Source organism: Triturus cristatus, chromosome 8, assembly GCF_964204655.1.
Source record: "Triturus cristatus chromosome 8, aTriCri1.1, whole genome shotgun sequence".
In the NCBI taxonomy this organism is placed as follows: domain Eukaryota; kingdom Metazoa; phylum Chordata; class Amphibia; order Caudata; family Salamandridae; genus Triturus; species Triturus cristatus.
This window is the reverse complement of record NC_140591.1, coordinates 1,419,598,433-1,419,619,748: the sequence shown is the minus strand read 5'-3', so window position 1 is coordinate 1,419,619,748 and position 21,316 is coordinate 1,419,598,433. Positions and strand designations below refer to the sequence as shown.

Below are 21,316 nucleotides of genomic sequence, written 5' to 3'. Positions count from 1 at the left end.
TGAAAAGGGTGCAAGAATGCAGATCCACTGCCCCACCCCTTTGGCACTGCCCCAAATTAAACAATTACTCAGAGTGTTCTTGGTAACCATGAGTTAATATTCAATACCCAAATCTCTTGGTTCCCAAAATGCAGCATTGTAAGCATTTCCAACAAGCAACCGTTCACCTTACCCTCCTTGAAAGGGAAACAAATGGCTAGGCTGTTCTGTATTCAGTGTTTAGTTTTGTGGATTTCAGTGGTGTTTTTTCTCTGTGTTTTCCAAACCTTTTTAAATCAGTGCTTATCAGTGTTTATTTAGCTGCCTATACCCCAAAATAGACAAAAACTTAGTTTTTCCAGTGCTAACAAAATATGCATTTTTTTTTGCACTGATTGTTATAAATCATATATCTAATAGAGAAGTAATGCAAGGTATATAGTGTCTTCCCTTTTGCAGTGTGTCCAGTGGATTTATGTTAGACTGTGTTAAGCATAGAACTGCACTGACTTAACTTTCAGGGATTTTGTCCACTGGCATGCTGTCACCTTTCTGTAAGTTTTCTAGGTCCCCCCCGTCCATGAAATTTAAACCTTAAACCCTCTAAATAGTTTTCTCTCATTTACTTTAATTCCTCTCACCCAGAGCAGGAATCAGATCGAAACTTGTCTGAGACAGCGGAACATGTCTCAGGCATGTTTCACGTCTGCTATCAAAGACTTATGATGAAGGAAGGCAAAAATGACTTCAGACTATGGCATTATTGTGAAATGTTCGTGGAATAAACCTAACTAGTGAATCCAATGGGGTGAATATCAATAGGGTGAACCATGGCGCTCACAGTTCGCGTGTTATTCGGAGAAACCTTATTGTATCTTGCGGTGCTCCAAAGGAAGGCGGAATCGCCCTGCCCCCTTAAAATTCGATCCCAGAGGATCACTGTAACATAATATCATATTCCCTGAGCACCCGCTAGATAAAAATACATATTATGCGCTCAATACACAGCAAAATAATCATTCTTCTTTATCTTCATTTTTTGATTTCTTTTTTGCCCAGTGAACACGTTTTGTCGTATAGGGAGTTCCCCACGACTTCTTAAGGGCTGTCTTCTTTTCGTCAAGTCAATCCTCACCTCCAGTTCTACTTCCGTCCCGGCAGTCCAAGTTACGTTATCCCTGTGTCCCGTATCCTATGTAATCAGGTTCAGTCTTTAAATTTGTCTCTTCTGATACCGGGCCTATTGCCCCTCCAAAATGATTCCTTGAGTCTTTCACACCCTGACAGCGAGTGCACTTCAGGCATGTATCCGACAGTGTCCGCACCGTCCGTATTCACTACTTGTGTCAAGTATCTGTTTCTGTGCACCTTAGCCAAAACATATATATTGTTGACTGCACTATCTTTTTCATGAGAGAAGATGGAGAAAACATTGACATAGTGAACCAAGAAGTACCTGTATTTAGTCCATGCCAAGTAAATCAAATACATTAGCGGGCACTCCTTACGAGTTTGTCACATTTCATAACATCACATATTCAGATCCATCCAGAGGTTGTCCTCCAACCACTCTACCAATGACTGTTTGTCATGAAATATTTTGGTCTCTTGAATCAGTTGTTAAGACTGATGCTATTGCTCTTCCAGAGGTACATTAGCTCTGAGTTTGTTTTGTTTGGGTTACTGTCCCTGAATTGCCTGTACTAGAGGTTGACATGAGGGTAAAAAAAAGGCAACCACAAACTCTGCGTATGTGAGACTACAAATCAGAGAGTTGTGGTTGCGGAACTTGTTGAAATGACAAACTTCCTCCAACAGCTCTTTTTTCCACTAGCATCTAAACACATAGGTGTCTTCATTTTCTGGGTTACAGCTTCCTTTTTAGGTCTTGCCTGCGAATGCAGCGCATGCGTTGCTTCGCCTCGGTGAGAACTATTGTTGCTTCTGTGTCCGGGTTCTGTGGAAGCGGGGTTGGTGTCCGCCCTGTCGGCATTAGGCCCGCCCACCCAGACTGGAGATTTTGCAAGCCTTGCTCGGGCTTTTTACTGCAAAGCATTCTCGGCGCTTCGGGCTTTTTACTGTACAGCATTCTCTGCGCTTTGTGCTGCACTTAATCTCACCCTGCATGTTAAGGATTCATAAGGCACTGGTCTAAAAAGGTATGCCTACTACTCGGCTTCTTGTGTTCTCATTCATAAATGATCGTGATACCTTAAACACAACTTGCTTGATTTAAACTCTACTGCATTTGAAAAGTGTTATGTGAACGCTGCCTCACATTCAAAGTTAATGCATATTCTGGAGAAATTGAAGAGCCTTCAGTGATACGCTCCTCATGAAGATGCGCCACTTTCAAATATACATGTGTACACTGCACTCGGATAGGGCTTTTGCCCACTTTTATAAGATGCCAATCTAGTAGATGCAGCAATGAAAGCAACACAAACCATCACCAACCACCAATCTCCAGGGACCCGTCTTTTCACCTGGTGGTGATTATGCTATAACATTTAAATGGCATTTATAACAGCACTTAGTACCCCGGTGAGGCAATAAAGTGCTACTCTGGAACCAAAGGTGATCGGTAAGACCGGTTGTTATTGATTATTATTAGATAGTGGAATTAGGTTTTGGAGGTATTTCTTAGAATGAGACTCAGATAATCGCTAGACTAATAATTTGTTTCTGTTGGTGTGCAGATTTGGTGCATGCTCTGTCCAAAGCACATGTAAGTCAGTTGCTGGTGACCAACTGGTTAACCAGTCAGTCCCAAGGCGCACTTTCAAGTTACGCTGCCAGGCTTTTAAACGTTGAAAAAATGTACGCAGCTTTTTGAATTTCTTTTTGAACAAGGGACATGATTGTTTTGGAATTCACAACTTTTATTTCTGTGGCAATGTCAATCTGGCATGTGTTTTAAGCACATCTTTTTCAATGCGGATTTCTGCACTCTTGGATCGCGTACAACACTGCATATGCATTCCCTCCTTACATATTGAACATTTATGCTATTTAAAAGTAGGGACCAGATACCATGTGGTGATGTCCATCTGTCGAGTCTTAATGTATGCAAACGAAGTTCACTTGGCACGGACATAACCTGAAACAATATGAGGAACGTCGACATTTCAAAAAATCATTGGTGTTATTTTCTCCTAATACCAGAGGCTAAAAGCCCATTCTCCTGAATCCAACAGCAAACATTTCTCTTAAAGAACATTTTTAACTAGAGCATCCAGCGATGAAACACATTACCTGGGGAGAAGTCCGATTCATTTTTACATGTAGAAATTATAGGTTTGTACTATAAATATGTATTGCAATATGATGGTCCTTATAAACAGCACTTTTCATCCCATGTAGGAAGCATAAAGCACTTTCCAAATTGTTGAGTAAGTGGCAATTTTGTGTGTATCATTTATACAGTCGTACATAGCCCTGATGAGGTCACCAAAGCGCTCTGATTTTCACTGAATTCATTGGTTCCCTTTGGTTGTGTGGTTGAAAAGGATCCTGGTTGTAATACAACCCACATACAAAACAAGCATTTGCAATGCAATAGGTCTCGCATTTACGCGAGTTTAAGCTATTGGCATTGTAAATGACAATGCCTTTTATGTATGTTTTAAAAACCAAAATTTAAATAAAAGGCATTGTCATTTACAATGCCAATAGCTCAAACTTGCGTAAATGCGAGACCTATTGCATTGCAAATGCTTGTTGTAAACAAGTGTGCACCACTGCATGGGCTTTTGCTCTCATTAATGTCCCTCCATTGCTTTTTTCATATGGGCAGAAGAGACTGCTTTTGAGGACGAACATACCTGAAACATAAAAGTATAGTCAGGTGGTCAGACACCACAGCATTCCTGTATATATAAACCATAAATATGAGCAAAGAAATAAGGAGGTACATTGTGGATACCCCCACTTACGGTTACAATAAACTGTAATAATTGTTGACAGAAGACAAGTAGCTTTCTCAGTTATGACATTTCTGCTTACTTTGCCTATATTTCTTCAAAGATACAAATTACTTCACAGCTTGTGTTTGTATATATTCTAGTTATTCTAGATTGTGTAGTCCATCTTTCTTCGTATAGACCTATATTTAAGAGTAATAAACCATTCAGTGTACTCCACCAGCCTAATGCTTTAATACTTACAAAGTTATAGTCAAGACAACATACCTGGCTTTTGAGGCCATATTCCATCCAATTTAACTGCAATACAGTGATGTGGGATACTTGCTTGAATTTTGCAGACACTATATTCTAGGCCTGTATTCTAAATTCAGACCATTTTGGCCACGTCTTGTTAAAACACAACTCTAGCTGATGTTATCTGACAGTCTGAGCTGCCACTGTCCACTATGTATTAAGCTTAGGGACAGGATGGTGCACTGGAATTCATGTGTAAGGACATTTTTCACCCTGTAATTACACAAGTACGTTGTCCTAGGATCCCCTTTTCGTGCAACTACTTTGTCGATTTGTTGCATCTGGGAACTGAGTACCAGATAGTGCTAGTATGTGCAGGTGCCTTAATGTTGGGTGCTACAGCTCATGCTCCCTTCCTTTCCCAGGAGATTGAATGTGGCACATGTTTAGTTTGAAGTGCTTAGTGTTAAGAACATTAGTCGTAGACCTCAACACACGCTTTCTTTTGAGCTAGCCTAGCACGAGTCATTCTGCATGGTACTAATCTGTTTACCCTGTTCTGGTCATATGAGCTGAAAAACATTTTTTTTGGAGAGGCGCATACGTGGTTTAGGGCTGCCGAAGGAGTACACACATTTGGTTAGGTAGTGGAACCAAGCTCTGTCCGTTTGAAGAAACACAAGTTGTGAAAAAAGAAGTTAGTATGGTGAGTAACAGATACTGTGAGTAATTTGTTCTTTCTGATTTGTTCTTTCTGCGATGAGCTGTTTTTCATACTATAGTATAGGTAGTGCCTCAGTTGAATATTGTCATGCATGCACTGGTTTTTTAGACCATTCTTAGCTTTCTACTTTTCCTTAACAGCTAGAGTGGATGGCAGTTCAAGACCTGATATTCTTAAGAAAACCTGAGAAGCATTACTGTTCTCTGAACATAAGACCAGCAAAGAAAGGTGGTAAACTGCTATTTCAAAGCCCGCTTCAGCCATCTTTTCCTTCAAAATGGGGACATACTAAAATTCTCTATTGATAGAGGAAGTTGACAAGAACAGATAATCTCTTTTCTCTTTATAGCTGTTACTCCTTTAGTGCATGCAAACAGAAGATTGTCAAATTTCAACCTTCAAATATTTCTGATTACAATTTTCTAATATTGCATGTTAGACACTGCCTTTACTGTCCGATTAAGATAAGAGAACCTGACTTTGATATCTGGAAAAAGGTCTCCGTATTATTCTTTTTAACAACCCCCAAGTGTGTGGAAGAGGCCCTGTGTTTGCGAAGTCTGTCTGTCAGGTTATTATGGTATACTCGTTTGAATGGGCTGTTGTCGTCTTTGAAACCTTTTCACATGTTCTGGGAATCTCAAGCCTGTTGCAAGAATCCGGTATTATGTACCTTAATTTTGATTTTGTTTATGCTTCGCTTTATTTTGCCAGTATTTCCGCTGGCCTTCCCGTTTTTCCCTCTTTTACCCATTCCATTGATTGGGTCTGTCCTGACATGTCGTCTCAACTTGCAGCTCGTCTTACGCATCCTTATATACATGCTGGTAACACATCTCAGACCATTATCCTGTATCTAAATTTCCACTTCATGTGCCTTATTTCCTACGTCATTCCCTTTCTTTTATTTGTTTCTTTGTTTTTTGCAGTGACTGATCCTTTGGTGGGCTTTAGGGTGATTTTTAAAGAGCTGAGGTAAAAGCATAGCTAAACAATAACATTTTTAGTTGTGGGGTTATTAGTTCAGATAGGGTTGAAATATTTGCCATGTGGCACATAATTGTAATTGATTTACATTCCTACAGATAAGACCCATTCCATGATTCATTAGAGGTTTGAAGTGGGCAGCTCTTATAGCTAAAGCTTTATTAAGATCGACACACCAGTGATTTCCACCTGGGCAACAGATCTCTTTCCAAGGATATATGGGAAGTACCAGAGGTGCTTATCTGAGTGGGTGTGGAAATTGGAGCATATGCCTTGTTTTGAAGGAAGCATGGGAATAATATCGGAGCAGTGCAAATGATTTTGAGAATGCTTTGAGTCTTCAGTTTAGAGATATACATGACCATAGCAATGTGGGTAAAGTGGTTCCACCTTACCAGCTTGACTGCTCTCTATTTTTAGGTCGAGCCGAGACAGCGTTTGCGCTGTCAGGACTATCTGTTGTATGCACTTTGTGGGCTTGAACTTCCCCCATCGCTCGTGATTTGTCTAAATGGTTGTCTTTTAAAATCCCTTGCTTGCCAGTGGGTAATTTGTCTTCTGGTCCCTCCTTTTTGCACGACATTCACTCCCCTGGAGTACTGCCTCAGGACTTGTTGGCTTTCACTTTTTTTCTATTTTACTTTCTGTTCAGTAATTTTTAAAAATTTTATTCCAATGAGCGTTCACCTGGCTCAGCGCAGTGCCTGTTTCACGGATGCCGCACTTTATCTGGCTGGCTCTCCTCCCCCTGCTCTCTTTGTTCTCCTGGTACTGCCCCTCACCCCCTCACCTCGGGCTGCGGCTGTCTCCTTCTCCCACCTGCTTGTTGCTGACATTTTAGGATCAAATGTGGGTCGCACGCTCTGTATCCTGCATACGGATACGGAAGTTGCCTCCTCCGCTCCCTCCCCTTGTTTGAGAGTACTCTCATCCTACTGCGGGGGTCATACCTGGGCGGTCGGGCTTCTGGGTTATCTTTCCTCAAGGATGCTGCTGGACTCCAAATGGAGGCACTGGGCTTGCACACTAGGATTTGCACTTTTGAATTATGCGGGGTTCTATGGGGTCTTTGGAGTGGTGCTTCGAGGAGGTAATTGTGTTTTTTATACTCCAGCCTGTTGTACTTTGAGGGAGGCGAAGAACTGTTTATGTCCATGCTGGCGCCCCTCAGACCCAAAGCGTCTGCAGATAAAAAGTTTTTGGAAGAAAAAAGAAACTGCACTTTAAGCAACCACATACAAGTTACTAGGGGCCATATGTAGATAGCTAAATACCGGTCGGTAACGGCCGAAAATCGGTAATTTTCCCGTTACCGACCGGTATTTAGCCCTTTCTAATTAAGGGGGCAGGTTTTAACGATTCGGTGATTTACCGAATCGGTATTTTAAGAAATCGGTAAAATACCGAATCGGTAAATTACCGAATCCTTATATCCTATGTAGGGAGCACTCAAGTGAGTGCATTTGTGGTTTAAGGATTCGTTATTTACCACCAACTACAAGTTGATGGTAAATACCGAATACCTTTTCAAAAGCAATTTTGTGCTTATTTAAAAGTGCCATGTGGCAGACATACATGCCCTTAGGGCATGTATGTGCGCCACATGTGCACACATGCACGATTCAGGGGTGCAACAGGGTGTCAATGTGACACCCTGCCACCCTTGAATATGCTCCCCTATTACCGATTCGGTATTTACCGAATCGGTAATAGTGAATGGGAAGGTATGCCTTATTACCGATTAGGTAAATACCGAATCGGTAATAACAAATATTACTGAATCGGTAAAATTTACCGAATTTTTTTTTTTCTTTTTTTTACCTACATTCTATTTACCGATTCTTAAATACCGAATCGGTAAAATTCGGTATTTAGGAATCGGTAAATAGAAATTACCTACATATGGCCCTAGGTAACTGCTTGTGATTGCATGCTAGCGGATTTGCCGATTGGAGAAGAAGAAAAACTGTTTTTTGAGTTCTTTTTTTTTTTCCTGCGTACAGCTAATACTTCGGAATCTACCGTGATCCCAACGATTCGAACCCTTGCTGTTGTTGTTTGTTTACTTTGCACGACCCTGCTTTGAAAAATTGTTTTTTGTAATATTTTATATTAACAGTATGGCTTATATAATGCTAGTGACTGAAGGATTTCAAAGGTATCTAGTTGCCCACAAGTCTATGTGTACACTAAGGTAATGAGGCGTTTCCTAAGCTCCCAAAGCTTGTGTCAAATTAATGATATGTGTATGTGCTAAGAAAAGCTGCGTGGAAATGAATCGGTGCCATGTATGGACTGGTCACATGCCTGGCTCACAATGGAAACTCCAGACTTTCCCGCATTTGTGCTAATGAGACCATAGCAGACTATGAGCATCCAGTGTGGGGCAAACCATTACGGCTGCTGGGGGGTTGTTAGATAGGACACAGCGATTTCACAAGTTTTCGGTGGGGTATTCCCCCTCCCAGCCACATCAGTTCAAGATATTTGTCTGATGTGATCAACTTGTTGATGAAAGTTTAGGCGGTGATGTGTGCTTTGGGTTGAGGATGAACCTGCATTTTGATTTAGCCACCCCCTTCTGGTTGTATGGATAATCCAAGCAGTCTTGCGCTGTCCTTTGCTTGCTCGTATGAAAGGGAACCCTCAACGTTTCCTGATAGTCCTTGGGTAGGACATAATGAGAACTTTCAGCCCTTCTTCAGAGTTGCTTTTTTATGTAGATTAGACATATAATGGGAGCCCTTCAATGTGGCCCAATATGGAGGCCGCCACTTCCGTGTCCGCAATCTTCCCTCGACTGCCCCTACACCACTTCAAGCTACCTGTCACTGCTCCCAATGCCGCAAACTTCCACACATCCCTCGCTTCTGCAAGCTTCCTTTGGCTGCCCCTACACCACTGCAAGCCACACAGCACTGCTCCCAATGCTGCGAGCTTCCACACGTTCCAATTTGGGCTTGATATAACCTTACACATATCCAGAAATTAAGCTATAATTGAACCACCCAGGATAATGTGCTGCATGGCTAAACACTTATATGGTCCCAAAGGCTAGAGCTATTGGCTATGCCAATGCTTAGGGGCGGTCCAGATTTTCAGGAGACCTGTGAGGAAAGTGTTTCCATAATTCATACAAGGCAGTGCAAATACCTGCAGACAAGTCCTACATGTCAGCTATAGGTTTCAACGTCCAGTCTCTGTCATTAGAAAATCATTAAAAGCAGTTATGTTTTTCATATTATAAATTATAATGCAGCAATCATTCTCAATAAAATAATTACTATATTTACTAAACTTCCATTGATGCTGTTTTAAAACTGGGCATTGGTTAATACTGTTAATTGTAGATAGAATGCCTTTCATTCAGTATGTAAGATTGAACTTCGATAGTCACCTTTTCAGTGCTCGTATTCACTATGTTTATGTAAAATTGTAATTGTAAATTTTATTTATATAGCACTTACTACCCCGACTAGGCGTTAAAGTATCGTATAGGTTTCCAGTTAATGTCTAATGTAGGTCCGATCTGTAGAATAGCTGACTCGCTCCTTCCAGAACCTCCAAGCATCATTTATTTTTATTCTTAACAGGGGAAAATGCATGCTCATACCATGTGTTGCTGTACATAATCATGTCCTCTAGTGTTGGACTTGGGGGTTTGCAAGTTGTTTTTTCTTCGAAGAAAGTTGAATCACACAATGCACTGACTTCTCCCTTTAGTTGGCAGTATACATAGGCACCGACTCCATGTTATTTTTTTTTAATTCCATCTGTTTTGAACATGGATTACCAGGACTGCGAGTTCATCGCATTCTTTATGCTTCTGCTTGGGCCTACACAGTGAAATCCGATTCCATTTGTCCCATTTAAACCTTGACTCCTGACATGAGGGACTCAGGCCCTCTACAGGGCCATGTGCCTGCATCTTTGACTGCTTCTCTACAGAGAATGCGCTCAGGGTGATGGAACAGACTCCATTATAACACTGTCCCACAGAACCACGGCAAATATCAGTGGTCTGATCACCATTAGGTGTCCTATCTCTACCACAGACCAAGACGATGCTAAGTGCCAGGCCAGCCTCAGCATGTGCCTGTAAAAGACCACCTGTTATCTATGAGAACGAAGATGGGCCGACCAGAAGATGGGGTTGCAAGCCTCCGACGACACCCATGATCTCTTCAGAGTAGAGACCCAGGTCGACGTTGTAGAAGGTGAGGACTCTGGACCCTCGGACGTTCCACCGATTCAGCCACCACCCAGCCTGCCTAGAGGCGGTGTTTTCCCCGACTGACCAGTAGGAAGAGGAACAAGAAGTCTCATCACCTCGACAATCTCTGGCCCTTGAACGAAGACCTCGTTAAAGGTCAGGAGTACGCGCGCCATGAGAGGTACTATACCTTTGATATTTTGGCAGTCTACTCGGCACCCCACATACCTACCTGCTCCCTGCTGACGAGAGGCAATTACCTCGAAACACGTGTCCAGGGATGGCATAATACTGACATACTCGTGGCATAGGCGTACTCACCGCTGCCACTACATTATCCAGAGTTCTATGGGGCCATTTGCTGGTATGACGAGCAGTATGAGTATGGTCGACACCCTTGCCCAGCCTCCGGACAGGGCTCAGACAGAGGCATAGCACCACCACCGAACGGGTCAGGCATCAATTCTTCCCACCACCACACAGACTCAAGGGCTCTACCATTTTCGGGTTACAGTCAGCTCTGAACAGCTTTAGAACTGACGCTGGTCCCGGCTCTGGGCATTAACCCTCTTGGGTCGGCGAGACCCAAAGTCCTCCACAAGCTTGGATACCTTTGAAACAGAAGATACCCTAGGCGCCGGCACCAAGGCCGACTTTGATGCCGAACCCACTGTGTAATCTGAGGTTGCCACTGATGCTGAATTAGGAGCAACCATACCTACAGAGACTACAGGAGCATCTGGATGCAAGGCAAAAGCAACTGTTCATCCATCCCCAGATAGGGGAGATCGCCACGAAGCTCCCATCAACAACGCCCATGGAGATTTGTTCTCTGAAATAAAAAACAGACTTTTCCGAAACAGCTCGCATTGGAGCCGTCTCCAGCTCCTAAGCCTAAGACACAAGATAGGCGCACCATCCTTTTCCCCTATGTTCCAATTCTTCCTCTTTTTCCATCTCATTCTCAGGCTCCACCGCCACCACCTCCCAGGTTACCACCTTTATTGCCTCCACAGTCACCAGAGGGGTTCCCCCACTCCGCCTATGGAGAAGGCAGTCCTTTTGACCCTGCTGACAGTTATAAGGCTGACCTATTGGCGACCACCAAGTTTATCCCCCCAGGGGATCCAGACCTGCACCAATACTCCTCCTACTGTCTCTTACCAAACAACACTTCAACATATTACGGGGTGATCCAAGGGGCAGCCACTTTCCACAGTGTGGATATGCATGTCCTACACAAGGCAGATAATTTCCTCATACAAACTCTCTCTAAGTGCTCACCCAGGACGCCTCATTGGGTGGTAAGGGGGGGGAGGAGGGTGGGGACCATGGGGGATGAGGGGCCTTGGGGCGGGGGGGTTGCGGACCAAGGCTGAATCAAGAGTAGAATGTAAAGATCCACAATCGGGGAAAAATGGAGACCAAGTTATATGGTAAACAAGAGGGCATAACTATAGGAATACGGAAATATATCCGTAATGAATAAGATAAGAATTATTTCATTGAATATATGCGGCCTAAATGATCAAAACAAAAGACAAAAAGTTGCTATCGGCTTACAAACAATGGAACCAAATATTATATGCCTACAAGAAACCCACATTGAAGGTGGACAACTATATATCTTAAAAACGCTAGGGTATAAACTGATAATCGCTTCTACGCAACCTACTAGAACTAAAGGGTGTTGCAATATTAGCTAAAGGGGGAGATCTTCAATTTACAAAGACAACTTCCGACAAATTTGGTAGGTGGGCCATTGCGGATTGTCTATATAATAATGGGGAAAATAGGATGACTATCTGTACTGTATATGGCAATGTAGGAGATGACCCTGAAGCCTTGAACTATATTACTAATGAGTTGGTACATAGGCCATTACCCGTAATTATTTGTGGCGATTTTAATTTAAATCTTCCGGGGCAATGGTCGACAGATCCGACATTTATCTATCAAGGGAGAAAACCTAGGGTCTTCAGGGCATTTAAGGAGCTGTGTGCACTGCACCGGCTGATTGATACTTGGCATATGAAACACCCAGGCGATCATGGATTTACCTTTTATTCCTTTCCCCACTCACGCCATGCACGCCTTGACTATTTCCTCATTTCCAATTCCCTGCAGAATAGGTGCACAATCAATAAATTACCTACGATTCTTTCGGACCGCAACCCGTTAGCACTTAATTTAGAATGCAATAGAAGCAACTCCACACGGAGGAGTTGGACGTTTGAAAGGGCCTTTTTAAAGAACGAGGGTTATAATAACCATAAGAGGGATTGGATCTCGGCTTTCTTGGAAGTTAATATCGGTAGTGCTCCGATAGAGATAGTCTGGGACGCATTGAAAGCAGGGATCAGAGGAGAAACTCTCCAGTTCTCTGTTGGGTCCAACCGAGAAGGAAAGGCTCAACTCGATAGACTACAGCAGAACCTGAGTATGACAGAGGCGGATTTAGTCAAAGCAACACTAAGTGGTCAGGTAACTGATGAATTAGAACGGGTGGCTGTGGCAAGAAATCGGATATTGGAAGTGTTTATTGAGAAAGCTATTAGAAAAGCTTCAATCTATACAAAAAAAAATTATGAACTCAGCGAACAAGTTGGACACCATCTAGCTGTTCGCACAAGAGAAGAACAGACATTAAATACAATAAAGAGCATTAAAGACTTAGATGGAGGAGTGAGATCGGAAGCCTCAGAGATTAGAAGGGCGTTTAAGAGATTCTACGAAGATCTATATAAAGAGCCTAATAGAGAACTGGAAAACATGGATGAATACTTGGAACAATATGAGGGATTCTGCCTTAACGAGGAGGAACAGGCTAATATAAATAGTACCCGTTCGTGGGAGGAAATACAGATGGCAATGAAATCATTAGCTAATGGAAAAGCTGCCGGGATAGATGGAATCCCTTCAGAATTTTATGAAAAATTTGCAATACAGCTCAAAATAATTATGCTTGAATTATTTAGTTCCATTGTTAGTGGCGGTAAACCACCTCCCTCATGGTCTACAGCAAAAATCATGGTCTTTCTGAAAAAAAATAAAGACCCCATGGAAATGGGTTCTTATAGACCGATTACACTAATAAACAGGGATTCGAAAATGTATTCAAAAGTACTGGCTGCCCGATTAGCCCCTATTATCCATAATATAGTGTCTCCTCGTCAACACAGGTTTATCCCAGGGAGATCAACATCGGACCATGTCCAACGGGTGATATCACTTTTTGATTTCGCAGAAAAAACAGGAGACCCTATGGCTCTAATACTGCTGGATGCAGAAAAAGCCTTCGATAGGGTCTCCTGGAGGTTCCTTTGGGAAACTATGGGTAGGTGTGGACTTGCATCACAATTTATCAAAGCCATGCAAGGACTATATGTTGACCCAGGAGCCAGCGTTATGATCAATGGGACACTCTCAGAGAGATTCAAGATCACTAGGGGAACGAGACAGGGGTGCCCATGCTCTCCCCTGCTATTTGCAGTCTATATAGAGGCATTCATACGGAAATTAGAAAATCATCCGTTAGTGACTTCGATAAAGGCATTTAATATGGATACAAAAATCCTAGCGTATGCCGATGATATAGCCATAGTCACCTGTAACCCTATCCAAGCAATGCCAGCGATAGAAGAGGAAGCGAATAGCTTTGGTAAGATCTCCGGATATAAGCTGAACTCAACTAAAACACAGATAGTTATTAATGACAAGCTCAAGATGGATGACTATAGAGCAGTGGCGGTTTTACCATTAGGGCGGTGGGGCGTTGCCCCACCTATTATTTATTGGTACCATTTCAACTTTCAAACTTTTTTAAAAAGAACATTTTTTTAAAGTTTGAAAGTTGAAAATATTGCCATTGCAAATTCATCGATTATTTTATTTATTTATTTGCTCGCGACTCGCACGGCGGCGTCACGCCATGTGACACAAGCCGAGCGGCGCGCACTCAGAGTGATTGCGGCTGTGAGACTACAGCAGTGCGCTGTGCGCATGTACGGTTTGACCGGCTGCCAGGAATCATGAGGAATCCAATATGCGCAGCAATGCTTTCTATTTACAAACATATTGGTGGCAGGGGGCTGGGCCGAAATTGCCGTCCCCAGTAGTGGCAAAATGAGCGGCGAGTTTCCCTGCTCACACACGCCAATCCTGGCGCTCTCTAGCAGTGTATTGGCTGCCGCTGCTCGTGTAGAACGCGGTTTACTTACACAGCCAGTTGGCACCGCGGGGATGGGAGGGCCACCCAACATAGCAACGAACGGCCAATAGCTGTAATGGCTTATGTTAAGCCATGCAGTGATTGGCCGTTCTGCAATATTTCTACCATTATGCTGGGCAAATCAGCTTCAAGTCATCCTCCTTGAGTCTTGACCCTAGTCTAGTCTGCGCCGGGCACGAGTAGACGGAGAGGACTAACTGTGAGACACGGGTCCATGATACGACACACACGACTCGAGTCATCATAATCACCGCCGGCAACTTCGATCGGATACTAGTGTACAGTACTACTCACTCAGTGCTCCAGTCCCCATTTTTGTTACCTAAGTAAGTTAGCAGCACTATTTGTGGCAGATCATAGATAATCTATATTGTAACAGGACAGTGCTGTGGCTGGTATTATTTGCATGGGAGGGCCTCCGATTCACCGATTGCTTATTAATATTATTTGTACTAACTTGGCGTAGGTTAATATTTGGTGCATATGTGACATCTTAACAATTAAACTCGAAAAATGGACTGCACATTTGAGGAAATAACATTCAGAAAAAACGGTGTCAGTTTCTCAAGTGTTGACAAAGGGAGCCACAGCGAGTTTCTTCTGTAAGCTGGAACGCGTCTGTTATGAGAGAATTCACTGAGCCGCGTGGCTATGAAAGACAGGTTTCTGCGTTTCCGAGGCAGCGGGATAAAAACCGTGCCCAAAAGTTTGGTTGCTTACCCAGGGTGCAGATATATTGCTCATATCCAACACTTTGTGATACTTATTTCGATTAACTCTCTCAAGCTGCGCAGCAACTAAAACAAAACATTAAAGCTTGCAGGACTTGGCACATATTTATCCCTCTCATAAAGAACAATTCTGCACTACTGTTTGAGCATTAACACGTTGCGTGCACTCTACGTGTTCCAATATTTTCTTTTAAATTTAAGGATGCCACATTTTACTATGCGGCGGGTAGAATAAAGCTACAAGAAGGCACTCTGCTTCAGAATGGAGAGCATCTGGCGTTTAGTGTGCATCCACGTTCAGATTTGGACAGGGTTCTCCATTTTTTGCACGTGGTGTTAAGTGCTTTAAGCCCTTGGCTGTTAGAATATTATAAACATGCCACTTAAACTTTATTGAGACGAACTGTGAGACATGAGGAATAAAAGCATCACTGCACAAGTACAATTTACTGAGTGTCTCTAAATTGTCTTTAAGACATCCTGATCCTCCGTCATGCCCCATTGCCCCTCCCTCGCACAGCAGGGCCTTTGTGGGCGCACGTGGTGGTGTTTGGGCCGTGACTTTTCACCTCCAGGCTGTCCAAGACATAGACTCCTATAGCGGCGGATAATGTGCAGAGAAAATGCGGGCTAATTACTGTCCGTCTTTAGATCACGGCTATTATGATTATTAACCCCGTCAGGAGTCATTCCCCTACAAACGAGTATAGAACTGTGTACTGGGCAGTGTGTGGGCATTAATCATCACTGATTAATAATCAGCACAGCACTTAGTAAAGGGGGTTCAGTATTGAAAGTTTCAATTTGAAACGGAAGCATTAACTGAAATGAGGCCTCAGCTTCGGGTGTCCTTATCAGCAAAGAACAGCAGACTGCGAGGCTAAGCATGAAGGATACCCGAAGCTGAGGCCTCATGTCATTTCACTCGAGGCATCTGCTTTGAAGAGGCCCCTTTACTCAGAAATGCATTGTATCTCGAAGTCTGTTAAGAAGCTCTGTGGTTATACTGAATAAGCAGCTACCTATGTTTTATATAACATCTCTTTATTAAGGTAATAACTGCACTTTCACAATTGCTTTATTAACCTGCCTGCTTTCTCAAATTTGCTTGCAAATGCACAATTTGTCCACTCTATTTTCAAAATTTTCTCCAGGAGATTATGCCCCCGAACCCTCCTTAGGTTGTTTGGGCTCACTCTCTGCGCTCGCTCGCAACCGTGCAGTATGACTCATTTTACGCCCCACCACTTTCAAAAGTCACCAGCCGCCACTGCTATAGAGTAACGGAACATGCTGTCTACCTAGGAGTTGATACAACCGCAAACATAGATAGTATAGTTAGCTTAAATTTAGACCCACTTGTTAAACATACTAAGAAAGAACTATCCCGACTTGACAACCTACATCTTACTATTGGCGGGAGATGCAACGCTATCAAAATGATATTTTTACCTAGATTCCTGTATCTCTTTGCACAATATGCCTGGAATTCACTCCCCAACAGTTCAAAAACATAGAGAATATCTTCTCAAGATTTATTTGGGGTTATAAGAGACCTTGCCGAGTACTTAAATGGCTTATGCTGCCCAAAGAAAGAGGCGGACTCGGAATGCCAAATTTTAAGCTATACTTTTGGGCTACGGTAATCAGATATAGTATCGTGCTTTTATCAATAGAAGAGGGTCACAACTCCGATAGGATCACTCCACAAGAATTGATCCTAGGGACAGGCTGCGAGGGATGTCTCTGGCGACACATGAACGACAACTATTTTAAGAAAGTAAAACTTAAGACCATCTCCAGTATATATAAAGTTTGGATTAATGTAAGAAAACTGCTAGGACTCGGCCGTTTTTCATGTTACACCCCAATTAAGCTTAATTATGAGCTACCTGCATTATTCCACGACACTTGTATGTCGAGATGGATCGAGAATGGCATCCAGCAATTAGGCTGTTTTTATAACTCTAGTGGCTTAAAAACGTTTTCCGACCTCCAGGCTGAATATTCCATCAATCATAGAGAGTTTTTCAAATATCTACAGATCAGGGATTTTCTGCAAAAAAAAACAGGGGGACGTGACAAATTCCAAAACAATATCGTACTAGATACTATATCTAGACCAAATACCCCAAAGATTGGGGTCATCTATGAACTTCTTAGGGATAAGCTCCCTGATGACATGGGCAAACACCTAATGGAGTGGCAGACCTCTCTTGCAATTCAACCGAATATTCCTTTGCTAGCGTACGAATTATCACAAGTATGCTTAATGTCTATAAATCTCCAGGCACAATTTTATAAAACTTTTTTCTCCCTTTACTATACACCATATAAGATTGCAAAATGGACAGTAGGAAAGGGAACAACATGTCCACGTTGCTCGATGGTCGCTGCCGACATGATTCACATGTTTGCCTCTTGCGAGAAACTGTCAGGTTTGATAAAAGAAATCTCTGACTTCCTTTCAGAAATTTTTCAAGTTAATATATCTATTAATCGGGAGGAAATTGTGCTAGGAGTATCTAATAATCAAGGACCTAATCATATGCAGGGCCTTATTTTTATAGCTATGGCTGTCCTCCGACTCTGTATAGCTTCAGCGTGGCTGGATGCAACTCCACCGGCTTCTACACAATGGAGAACTAGACTATTAGCAATCTGTACTCTGGAAGTAGCTATATATAAAACTAAAGGGAAGAGAAAAAAGAGAAGAGGGATGCAGATCTGGGGTCCGCTTTTGCAATGGCAACTAGATCACACCTAAAATGCTTGGTCCATAATACGATCCTATTCGGGAGAATATTCATTGTAATCATACAGATTTTGGCAATACATGCTGTATTATCCTACAGATTTACCGAACTGTTTTTCTCTCTTTTGGATGGGTACGATGTGAAGTAATACCTTGGTCCAAAGGGAGGGGTGGGGGGTTTATGTATAATTTTGTGAAAACTGCTAATAAAAATCAATTAATAAAAAAAGAAACTCTCTCTAAGTCATAGAGTACCGTCCAGTTCCTTTCGATGTTGATGGACATGTTCAGATCAGCCCAACACATTCAAGGAGCCTGTCAAGGTCAGGTTGGTAACACCACAGTACAGAAGAAGTGCAAACCTTCTCTTATTTACCCAGTCAACATCCGGGGTCATGCTCCACCAGACTCTGGTCCTCTGTACAGCACACATGTGGGCTTCTGCTCAGACCACGGGTGACACCCCCTGCCCGATAATGGGAGCAAGAAGCTGTACGCTGCTTGTAAAAGGGTAGCAGTAGGTGCCTCTACCCACTGGGGGATGGCCACCTCCATCTGCCTCCATTCCCACTATGACAGGTTTCAGTGGGCTGAGATGCATGAGCTAGTCAAGCATCTCCTGGAGAAATTCAAAAAGAAGGGGGGAGGAAACAGTTTAGGAGGGTAAAACTATTTCCAATGCCTCCATCAGTTACTCCCTCGACACGGCTGACACTGCATCTAGAGGAGTCCACACCAGAGGATGCCGTGCCTCACTCGGCATTTAAGGTGGTCCAGTGACATCTGCTCAACCTGCCCTTCGATGCAGATCATCTGTTCTCCATCCGGGGATCTCCACTGATAATCCTAAGCACTGAATAGTTCTACCCATGTGTGGAGACCCCATAGCACATTTTGGTGTTCGTTTCTTGGAGTTGGTGGCTTTCTTCGGTGCGACTTTGTCAGCGCTTGCTATGATCCAGTCTGCTGCATGTTCTGTGTCTTCCGTGGTGGTGGGTTGGCTGGAGTTGAGGGCATTGGTCCATTGTTGCTCTGGTACCTTTGATCAGCTGCGCAGTGACTCGCTGGCAGTGGGGCGAGGGTGTTGGGGGGTAGGGGTATGGGGGTTCGAAGTTAAGTGGACGCAGTGGTGGTCGGTCCAGGTGAGCTCCTCTTTGTGGGTGTATTTTATTCTATTGCTGCCTGAGAAAATGGGGTTGAGCATGTTTAATGTGGTGTGGTTGGTGACCAGTTTGAGTCCGAGGTTGGTCATACTTTCTAGGAGGTCGGCCGTGTTGAGGTCTCCTTGGAAGATGTACAGATTCGAGCCAATGGCGATGGGGGCGATGAAGTCGGAAATAGTGTTGCAGAAAGCAGGGAGGGGTCCCGGAGGTCTGTAGGCGAGGGTGCCTCTGATGGTGGTTTTGCTGTTTGTTCGGAGTTGTGTTCTCGTCTGATTGATTCCCATAATCTGAATGGTGTGTCTTAATAGCGCTAGCACTTAAACTCTTAAACCACTGGTTTCCCAGAGTGCTTCCCGCTCTGATAGTCTGAAAACACCCATCAGTTCTAATGCACTGACCTGCTAGATTTCCTTGTCCAAAAAGCCTGCTTAGTGCTAAATGATAGCCCGAAGTGCTTGTTAAAAGAGTTACCTGTAGAGTAAATGTGGTAAATTATCACAAATTAAGTTAATAAAAAGTGTCTGTAGAGTACAGTTGCTTGCTGCCTACTGTGAAATTACTATAGAAGACTTATTTTCAATAGATAAAGTTTACAATGAACATTTCATGCATCTACCAGAATTTTCAATAGTATTTATATGTATACAGATAGGATATAAAGGGCTAGGGCGGGCATACACTTGGGAGGCAAGTAAATAGTGTAGCATTTGTGACTTGTATGAAGACAATTTTCCCTTCTGTACTAACATAGCATGCTCTTATTTGTTTTAGGAGAAGGAAGCCAGCATCCATTTGGAGCCATGACCATTCCTCAAACGCCATCTGTTGCCCAAATTGGAATTTCTGTTGAATTATTGGAGCAGTTAGCACAGCAGACTCCTGTTGCCAGTGCAGCTGTATCAACAGTTGATTCATTCACCCAGGTAAATATAGAAACATAGAATTTAATGGTGGATGAGAGCTCCCCAGTTTAGTTTCTGTCCACTCTCAGGCAGCTCAAGTTAAAACCTTACATGGTATCCTGCTTAACACTTGCTCGTTTGGTTTCTTTTGCTTGTTCTGTCTGTTCCATAACCTTTTTTGAAAGATTAATCTCGTGACCAAGTTTTTGGAGTACTCTTCAAAACAAATTACGTGTTCTTCTTAAAAGTATAAGTGACAGTCCGTTCATGTGTTATCCTTCTGCATATAACGGCACCATAACTTGGCATGCTGCAGATGAAAACATCTGGTCTTTACAAAGGTACACAACCTCCCATGTTTCTCTGCTAGTAGTATAGTGCATTTCCCTCAGGTCATGTCATTTTGTTCGATCACTGAGGTCATCAGGTCTGACAAGCCAACATCCACTCCTGTTTGTTTCCTTAAAAATCCTTAAAGACCCCTCTCCTGATTCCCTAATTTTCTTACTTTTAGAATGAACTTGGGAACGTTTCATGTTGGTCTTGTGTCTCTGAGACAGTCCAGCTAAACTCCACTCATTTCGGCTATATTAGTCTCCATTCTGACGACCTGCGTGGAGTTAGTGGGCGATGTGCTGTCACATCATGTTTTTGGTTAATCAGTGGCAGTCAGAGGAGAAGCTCCTTGGCGCAGACCCAGGCAGTAATTCGGTAAGCACACTGCCACTATAGATCTGGGCATATATACACACTGCCTGCACATGCACAGGATCTTTTCAGCTGGTTTAACACCTCTCCCCCCCCCATTCTCTCTCGAGGCTGTGGACACAACACCCAAGCAGCAGCCATATCTCACTTTCAGTCCAACACAGTTGGAAAATGAATCACTGCAAGCACACTCTAAGACTGACATTGTAAGTCGGGTAAATTGCATGAGAATCTCGGGTGTTTGCGGTGATACAGTGAAAATGACTAAAATGCATTCCTCTAACCCTAGATGCGTAGCACTTGGCAGAGCTGAAAAGCACTTGCAGGGGAGACAACTCGTGGGAAGAACTTTCAGGTTTGAGAGGTCGCAGTGGTGGTAGACTTGAATTCTAGGACTGGTGATGATCAGTGGAACCTGGTATTACAATACACACTAAGAGGAGGGTCTGGTGAGTCACCGGAAAGTGAGACAGGACATTTTCCAACATCTCTTCGCTGACACCATAGAGCGAGCAATGTCACTACTTATGTTCACTCGGGTTCCCAAGAAGAAACAATTGTTCTCTGAGACTCATTCTGCCAATCCTGGAGCACAGGACTCATGTATGCCTTTCTGCCACTACCTCTCGTGCCCAGAGTTCTGAAGACAGGAACAACCAGTCCCAAGTCATTCTAGTGGCTCCGGATTGGGAGATTGTGGTACCCGGAGCTTATGGGCTTTGAGCATCTGTCCTCCAGTTAGGCTCCCACTTTGAGAGGCTCC

General features: G+C 43.2%; 1 protein-coding gene across 1 annotated transcript in view; it reads left to right on the top strand.

Moving 5' to 3' along the window:
• The window catches only part of HIKESHI (heat shock protein nuclear import factor hikeshi), a 150,622-nt gene that overhangs the window by 21,959 nt on the left and 107,347 nt on the right, over positions 1 to 21,316 (top strand). Inside the window, exon 3 of the mRNA XM_085623152.1 lies at positions 19,715 to 19,866. Coding sequence (XP_085479278.1) covers positions 19,715 to 19,866 — 152 coding nt within the window. The remainder of the gene's footprint in view (positions 1 to 19,714; positions 19,867 to 21,316) is intronic.